Genomic DNA, 9,021 nt, shown 5'->3' on the forward strand with positions numbered 1-9,021 from the left:
CCCCCCTCCCCATGCACTGCGGAGAATCTGTGCAGGGCAATAGCAGCCGGATAATAACAATATTATCAGAGCCTGGAACCGGGATTTTATAGACACATTAAAAAAAAAAACAACCAACAAACAACCCAAAAAACAAACAAACCACCATGTCGGTTGCCTTTGCTTCTGCTCGCCCAAGAGGCAAAGGGGAGGTGACCCAGCAAACTATCCAGAAGGTAAAAAAGCATGTTTTTCTACCCACAATTTCAGGCATTTCCCCGCAGTGGAAGGAGGGGGATTTCTAAGGCGATCAGGGAAAAAAAACCAACTGGTGAATTTGTGAAGGTTGCAAAGATGGACAGCTGGAGAGAGAGGTGGGGGAAGGAGGAGGAGGAGGAGAAGGAGGAGGTGGAACAAAGCAAAGGTGTTTTGAGATCGTTCGTTGCAAGGAGAGAGCGAGGGAAAGAATAAAATTGGGATGGTTTCGTTATCGCTGCTGCTCGCCCAAGGGGGGAAAAAAGAGCTGCCGAAAATTCCTTGGGAAATGGCAATGAAATCTGCAAAGATGTGATTGATTTCTGATGGTATGTCAGCTTCTGAAGGAGGAGGTGGAACAAAGCAAAGGTGTTTTGAGATCGTTCGTTGCAAGGAGAGAGCGAGGGAAAGAATAAAATTGGGATGGTTTCGTTATCGCTGCTGCTCGCCCAAGGGGGGAAAAAAGAGCTGCCGAAAATTCCTTGGGAAATGGCAATGAAATCTGCAAAGATGTGATTGATTTCTGATGGTATGTCAGCTTCTGCAGCACCACCACCCCCTCCACACCCCCCTCCCCCCAAAAAAAATGAATTAAAATAAAATACTGAATTTGGAAAGGGTTTCTTTTGTATTTGGGTGCAGAATTTTAATCTCTCGGAAGACAGAGGGAGCACCAACCACTGGCATTTTTCATATCCTACTATTACGATTATTTCTGATGCGTTTTATTGATGTTTAATGACAAACAAAGGTTTTGAAAGCTTTTCCCCGGAGAAGAGATCTCCTCCTGGGTCTCATGTGGAGGCCAAAGCTGAGGGTTCCTAGTGGGGAAGTTATTGTTTCCTATTTCACAGGATTGGCAGCAGGGACTCTGCACACACACCTGACGCCCTTTCCTCCTGCAGAAGGTAACGTCAGGAAGGAAGAGGCTGGAAATGTCCATAAAGAACATGCATGTTTTTACTTTGACCGCTGTACTTCTGCCGTATTTTTTGCGTCTTCCCCACCACACAGGTATTTTGTGTACGCGGAGTTGTGCAGGGCGGTGGAAGGGAGGTGTGTGTCTTGTACACGGTCCATTCCTAAACAGTGACCGATGCAGAAGTGCCGCTGCTAACACAGCAACTGACCCATCATCAGTGGGTTTTGCAGCCAAACCATTATCTGGTGTCAATTCATGACTTCTAGGGGAAAAAAAAAAAAGCCTCAGTGGAAGATTGTGACTGAAAAGAGGCTAAGACAGAACAAACTGCCCCAAGAGAGTCTGAAGACATGACTTGAATCTCAGGAGACTTTTTGGATACCAGTCCCATTTGGTGTAGCTCTTGCAGCACATGTTGTACTGTGAACCAATTAATTTTAAATACTAAAATATTTCAGACTCAGTGGATAAGTTTTTTTCTAACCTCCAGATTGGTCAGGGGTTTATTTCTGTTTAATAATTCAGACAGTTTATATGTAAAACCATGACTGTATCCACAGACAACGGGCAGCCAAAGCACCTTCAATTTGATTTTCAAACCCTTTCCTTTTTGCATATTCATAAACTTTATGGAACGTTCACAATGTTATTTCTTTACCAATAATGTGTAAAAACATTTCCCATCTCGGGTAAATCTGCTGGCATGTTACTTCAGGACTGTTCATCAGTGTTGGGCTGTTGGCAGCGATTTTCTTTTGGACAAGTGGTGATGCTGAGGAAGAGACTTGCTGGCACAGTGACTGGGTGGGCTTTAGAGTCAAGTGTAGAAATGGGGCAGTGAGAGAAGGAGCAGGTGCTGGGCTAGGAACTCCAAAAATCCTCATTAAAGTGAGCTTTTTAGAACACATACCAATTCCATTGAAAAAAGAAGATTATTCTTACTCGCATTTGTAATAGATAAGCAGCTTATTTTTATTTATTAACTCAATTTTGACCGTCTTTCAAAGCTGTATTATACCAGTACCAGCTGTTCTTAAATAGCTTTCACATGGAGGAAGCTGGAGCTTTTGACAAGACAGCAGTGGTGGTGGTACTTTCAAATAGTTCATCAAACAGCATTTGCAGGGCAGTAAACTTCAGTTTCTTCCGTGTAATGGAGATCAGCACTCGGTTCTTTTTTTCCTAGTAAGTTAGGAAAAGAGCTCTTCTCGATTCCTTTTTCAGTAAGCAACACGTTCTTCAGCTCACTGTAGAAGCAGAGCCCTTTACTGATGGAGATACCTGTAATATTGCTTGGATTCTTGCTGTTGAATACATATCATAACTGAACGTGAAAATACTGTCAGTGATACCTCTCGTGGAAACGGAAAAGGACGGGTTGATATTCTTTGCTAATTCTATATACAGAATTTCCACTGACAGGTGAAAATTCTGTATGACAATGAGTAGAGAGCATGAAACAAAGAGCTGCACTGTGAATCAGGCAGGAGTATCTTCTCTAAAAATGACAGGCTGCACCGGGGTTGCCATGTTGCCATAGGCACCCGTGCAGGAGGAACACGGATTCTTGAGTGGCACGGTTCTGATGTTCCCTGTCAGCGTTGGAGAGAGCAGCCTCCAGCAACACTTCTGCTCCTCAGACCCTCGCTGACTTGAGCCACAGGGGATCTCTGCAAGTTCCAGCAGTCAGAGCCTGTGATGGACAAGGGCATCCAGCAAAGTTAAGACCAACTTGTAAATGACAAGCAAGAAGCAGGACAAGCTGAGTTCTCTAAGGGAGTGACTCACTAGATTGCGAGTGCATCAGAAAGTCTCATTTTCCTATAATTTCCTATATTCCTTTGCATCTGAATGGGTCAAGGATTTGTTCTGATCAGAACACGTACCTACATGGATTAATTCACATTTAACTCGTTGTTCTTCTCTCCTGATGACACAGTGCTTCAAAGACCCAATCTTGCAAGCACTTAACAGCAGCGGTGCCTACAAACCGTGTTCTGGAGTGTGTTTTTGCCAGAGGCAAATCTAAATTTGTAAATACTGGTTTTCTCTTTGTTCACTTGCAGAAAGCTCGCCACATTCACAAGAAAGCTGGTGGCAAAGAGACAAATTATTGTATTTGAAATTTTAAAACAAATCAAAGGCTATTTTAAGCTTTTAGTTGTATTATAAGTTCATTAAATAAAGGTCAGTGGTCATTTTGTCCAGCAACTCTGATCTTCTTGGGCCAAGTCAGTCACTAGAATTTATTGAATGAAGCTAAGCTAGCAGGCAGTGATACACATAAATTAACTGATATATAATTACTCTGTGTTTTCATTTTAAGTCCTCCCTCTATTAGAACTGAACTACCCTGAAGGACATTTTGGGATGTAATTCTGTCAAATGTGGTTTCAGTAGATCCAGTAATGTGAATTTTATACTTCATCAAGCTCAGAAGTCTGCACACACTAGTCCTGTGCAGGAAAACTTGTAGGTTTAAATTGTTCAAAACTATGTTTCTTACTTGAAAGTAGGCACGTTAGTAAAATCTAAACTTTTGGAAAGGGTTTGGGTGATATTTGAGAATGAGGCAGAGGTATTTCATCGAGAAACCATTTTCCTTCTTTAGCGAAAAATTTTAGCTGCCACTTAAGGAGCAAAAAAGGTAAGTCCATTAATTTTTCAGTGTTGGGTATTTTAACTAACTCCTTTCAAGATATCTGTTTGTAAATGAATGATTTGAAAAGCACAATCTTGTGGTTCAATAAAGCCACGTGTAGGTACTTTGTAACAACCCAAGGCAACAAAAACCATCCCCTGCCAAGAAGGCTGAATATCACAAAAACATGGGACTTTAATGATTCTTGGAGTAATGTGATTTGCTCATATTTCTTTTATGCAGATGCTAGATGAAAATCACCACCTAATACAATGTATTATGGATTATCAGAGCAAGGGGAAAACTGCAGAATGTACTCAGTGAGTATTGTGTGTTTTGGAGTATGTTAGAAATTTTTGGTGTACTTAGTACACACTTATGTACACTTAGTTCTTGTACATAGCACAAGAACAGTACTATGAACAGTTCTGTTCACTGATCACTGAGAAAATACTTGGACTATTTTTTTTTTACATTCACTTGTACTAAGACATGTATATTGTTCTTGGAACAGAGATTTTTTTTTTTCCCCCAAAGTATTTGTGTATTTACAGTATTTCTAACAGATCTTTTATTAGAATAATTATAAACAATTATGGTTGATGGGCCACTTGTTCTATGCAGATTCATTAAATACGAGTAGAATCAGGTGCAAAGTTCATAACACATTTTCATCAGAAAGTAATTAAATGTTAAAGATCAGCACTGTGGTTAGCTATGGCTAAAAAGATATGCACATAGATCTGTTTGTGTCACTGCTTGCTTCCTAATGCTGAAAGCAAAATGCTTTTATAAACTTGATGGGTTAAATCTCAGTCAGGAAGAAGAGTCATTCTGCCCCAGGAAAGGTCAAGTTATGGGGCCAAAGGCAGAAAGCTGTACTTGGAAAAAAATTGTCTAAAAAAATATATACCTTTGCTAAAGAAGTCACATCACCATTCTGGCTTCATTTTCCCCACTTTTTCTGCTTCCCACCCATTTTCTCCTTATCAGAAGAAAACTCATGCTAAAAAAAAAGCAGTTTCTCTTGCCTTCTTGGAACCCTCTCTGTTTCCAAAAGTTTGACTCTTCACTTGGCTCAGTGGCACAGCTGTTAGTTTGCTTTTGGATGCCTTCCTGTTCTTTATTATGAGCTTTTCCAGTTCATGGAGAACTGTGAAGGGGCACAAATGGTTCTGGTGGTGCTCACTTGAGTAAACACTCCAGTTAAACCACTGTTGAAAAAAATCTTGTTCTTCTCAGCTTGCTAGCAGGGGAGTTTTGGAATTTCATTACTACTAGGAGCCTTGTTAAACCGAGGAAGAGAGAGTGGCTAATTGTTAGAGCAGTACTCAAAGACTGAGGTCTCAGCTTCACAGTTCATTCAAAGTGCTTTCAAAGGAGACTGAATTTTACCTCTCCCTTCCCCAAGGGTTGCCCATTTGTAAAGAGGTGCTGAACACACTGATCCTTGATGAAAAAGCATGACAGCACAGATATAGGTTATTATTGCTGCTATTAGGACAGATGAAAAGTGGGCTAATGTAATTTGTAAAGAAAAAAAAAGGCTAAAAGTTTGGGATTTTCTGTATTGTTAACCCTTTCCAAATAAGCTTTACTCCTTATTCTGTAGATACCAACAAATCTTGCACAGAAACCTGGTTTACTTGGCCACAATAGCAGATTCTAACCAGAATATGCAGTCCTTGCTTCCTGCTGTAAGTACCAGTGCTACCATCAGATACATTTACTGTGCCAGAGGGAAATGTTCTTTGATTCTGTTATTGATCACTGTCAATAAACCATTTTTTGTATTTTTCCAGCTAAAAGTTTTGAAGGTGTCAAGTAGACCACTAAAATTAAAAAAAAAAGAAATCAAAAGCTACTTTTAGTATGTTTAAAACACATTATTTGGGACATTTGTGTTAATCTCTTGTCTCCATAGCACAAGGTTTACACACTGTAAGTGGTGCAGAGGTACAGATCTGAACAGGCTCCATTTGTTCCAGATTCATTATTTTTTACTCAATTCTTACTGTGTTCTCTACTCAGGAAAAAAAAAAAAGACACTATTTGATATCAAAAATCTAATTCAGCATTTGGGCATTGGTTTGTCTTTAAACATTGTGTTATTCTTGCTAAATGGATTGATTTTGGAGGTATCAAAGCTAAGGCAGAACACAGCATAGCTTCACGCTTGACAAAGGTCAGTTTGTCAGCACGCTTCTGGATCGTCTTTGCTAATGCACATCCCCTCAGCAGTTGTGTTCTGACCAGCACAACATTCACCTAAGTACAGAAGAATGGGCACAGACTCTATTACAAACACAATTTTAAGATCTTCCCTGTGCTGCTTGCCGGGTTCTCTGTATCACTGAATGTCATTCACACACAGGAGTCAAATGAAGGAAGGACGTATGGAGTCGAGGCAGTTTTTAGTCATAGTCAGGCTAATTCGGGGGTGAATTATTTTTTTCTAATTAAAACCTAACAAAAAATTTGCTTCTCCTCTTTGTTATTTACAGCCACCAACGCAAAACATCAACTTGGGCCCCGGAGGAATGACTCAGAGCGCATCCAACCAATCTCTCCATTCCCAGAGCAATCTGAGTGATGCGATTGGGACGGGCCTTCCTCCTTCCTCCCTCATGCAGAGTCAGATTAGCAATGGTGAGCTTTGGTCCCCTTTGTGCTGCTTTGCTGTTGCTTAGCAACAAAATCATTAATGCAGAATATCCTCACAGAGCTGTAAAAGACCTCTCCTAACTCACCTTTCAGGCAGATGGGGATTTCAGGCACATGCTGCAATCATCACAAAATGGCTACAGTCAGTAATGATGTTGGCTTCTCATCTCTTTAGTATTTCTAGAGGGGAAATTAAAAACATTTTTTTTAAAAAAAAAAAAGCAGAATGAAAATCACCAAGTAAAGATGCATCCAAATTTTTAGTAAGAAAAAAAATATATATTGTGGTATTTTTGTCTTGAAAGTGCTGGGGTTGGCCAGGGTAAAATGGAATTGTTTGCATGACTAACCACACAAGACTTCCCAGGATACATGCTGCCTTAAAAATAATTTGGTGTTGCATCAGTCTTTTTCCTCTACAGAGAGAGGAAACTCCAAAGAGCTTGCACAGACATTTCATATGAATCAGATAATATACTTTGTCTATTTGTTTTTTTTCGTTAGTGCAACCAAAAAGAAACTAAATGACTTTTTTTTTTTTACTCTGTGCATTTATAGTATGAATAATCTGTCTATTTATTTTGTACTTCACAGTTATTTAATCAGTTCTGTGGGTCTTTTGCAGAGTGACAGAGAGAGAAAACAGTTCCTGTAAATAGAAATATCTGATTGTAAAATCCCAGACCTCGGCAGGGGGACTTAAGAGCAGATGCAAGCCATGAAATTATTTTTGACTTTTAAAAAATCTATTTATGGTTAAGCTGATAGTACCTTTTAAACTAATGGGTGAGGTACCTACTTTAAACAGTTGCAGCTTGTAAAGCGAACTTATTCAATTTATCTGGGACTTCTTTTTGAAAGATTTATTACTTAATCTAAGTATTAGAATAAGTCAGTCAAAACATTGGTTTGTGTTATTAAGAAGAATCTACATTTTCAGTGGGTTTGTTGTTACTTTTTTTTGTTTGTTTGTTTCATTTGCCCCCCATCTTCCAGTTCTTTCTAGTACTTTAGTGCTGATTGAAAGAATCAAAAAGTTCCAGGTAATATTTTATGCCTGCCAGGTATTTTCTCATGTTTCTAACCAGCCTGAGGACATGGCTACACTTCAAAACGAAGGTGTGGCTGAGGATGCAGTAGTTGGCCTCGTCCCAGTAGCCTCAGTCACAGCAGCGGTGGTGGCACGTGCGTTGCTGCTGGTTCCTGCTGGGAGAATAGGACCCGCACCCCTCTGGGCTTGGGGATGCTCACCCTGGTTGCCAGTCTCTGTGGCTACTGATGCTGTGCCAGCCAGAGTCAAGTTAGCACAGTGATGCTGTGTGACACAGCAGTCTTGATGTGCAGATAGACTTTGAGAGCGAGAAATGATTTCACATTGGTTAGCAATCGTTGAACAGTACATTGCCAATAACAGCACAGATTTTCTTGTTGCTCTCTTTAATTTTTCTAGGTCCTAACCACGTGTCTATGCAGCAGTCAGGCCAGAACACTATGCCCACGACCTCTCTGAGTATGACTGTCAGCAGTCATGGAACTGGGCCTGGTTATAGCCACACAGTGCCTGCATCTCAGAATGTGCCAATGCAAGGCCAGGGCTCAATAGGCAATTATGTCTCTCGAACAAACATCAACATGCAGTCTAATCCAGGTAAACTCCCTCTTCCTCCTTCTGGGCCAACTTGACTTTGCAGGGACCTCAGAGGTTTACCACAGATGAATTTGTTCTGTAAATAGACAGCAACAAACATACAAGAGGAAAAGACAGCTTTAAGGCATCTCTGGATTTGAAGGTGTCAGGCAGCAGTGTAAGTCAGAACAGTCTGGGGCTTGTTTTAGTTGACACCAACTTACTGTGGTGAGCAATGAGTTGGGGATAAGAGGAAAAGAGGGTTTGCTGATAGCCCCTGGCAGCACATCCCACAGCCATGGGAGGGATCTGAGAAGCACCTTTACCCTTGCTGAGAGAGCCTGCCAAAGAGTTTTACACATTCACTGCTTGTACATCACTACCCTCTCTTTGTTATTTTATTGATGGTCCACACTGCTCGCAGGGCACATTGAGTCTAGCAGACAACTCAGAATTATTCTCTTAATTTGTAAAAAGAGTTGCTACTGAGTATTGAATGGGATGTCCAGTGCTTAAGAATTCTTTCTTAGGGATCAAATAAATCCTAGAATGTCAGTTTATTTAAACTGTATAATCATCATATACTAAGATGGAAGTAGAAGAAGGAGTTGATTAGAAAAGAAGTGCAGCAACGAGTTAGTCAGGAGGTAGAGAGGAATAAATATCAGTTCTTATTTCTTTATTTAGTCCTGCTGTAATAATTATTATGTTATTTTAAATAAACTAACAATAATCAAGGCTAGATGTATTTTTAAGTGTCTGACTGAAGCAAATGGCAAGAACTGACCATGTAATAACATCTTTTCTGGATTACAGTGCAGGAAAGTTAAAATACATGCAGTAGGAAAACATCTCCCCCTGTGGAAAATTCACAGAATTATCAGGATGCATGGTAGTCGAAGGTTTTAACTTGCTTCCAAAGAGCTTAGGGAA

At 40.2% G+C, this 9,021-nt stretch overlaps 1 protein-coding gene across 1 annotated transcript in view; it reads left to right on the forward strand.

Moving 5' to 3' along the window:
- The first annotated feature begins 146 nt into the window (after positions 1-146).
- The window catches only part of SS18L1 (SS18L1 subunit of BAF chromatin remodeling complex), a 14,528-nt gene continuing 5,653 nt past the window's right edge, over positions 147-9,021 (forward strand). Inside the window, exons 1-5 of the mRNA XM_010174719.1 lie at positions 147-215; positions 4,041-4,117; positions 5,410-5,494; positions 6,302-6,446; positions 7,912-8,109. Of these exons, the coding sequence (XP_010173021.1) occupies positions 147-215; positions 4,041-4,117; positions 5,410-5,494; positions 6,302-6,446; positions 7,912-8,109 (574 nt within the window). The remainder of the gene's footprint in view (positions 216-4,040; positions 4,118-5,409; positions 5,495-6,301; positions 6,447-7,911; positions 8,110-9,021) is intronic.

The sequence above is a fragment of the Antrostomus carolinensis genome, unplaced genomic scaffold (genome assembly GCF_000700745.2).
Source record: "Antrostomus carolinensis isolate BGI_N321 unplaced genomic scaffold, ASM70074v2 scaffold47868, whole genome shotgun sequence".
Taxonomy (NCBI): domain Eukaryota; kingdom Metazoa; phylum Chordata; class Aves; order Caprimulgiformes; family Caprimulgidae; genus Antrostomus; species Antrostomus carolinensis.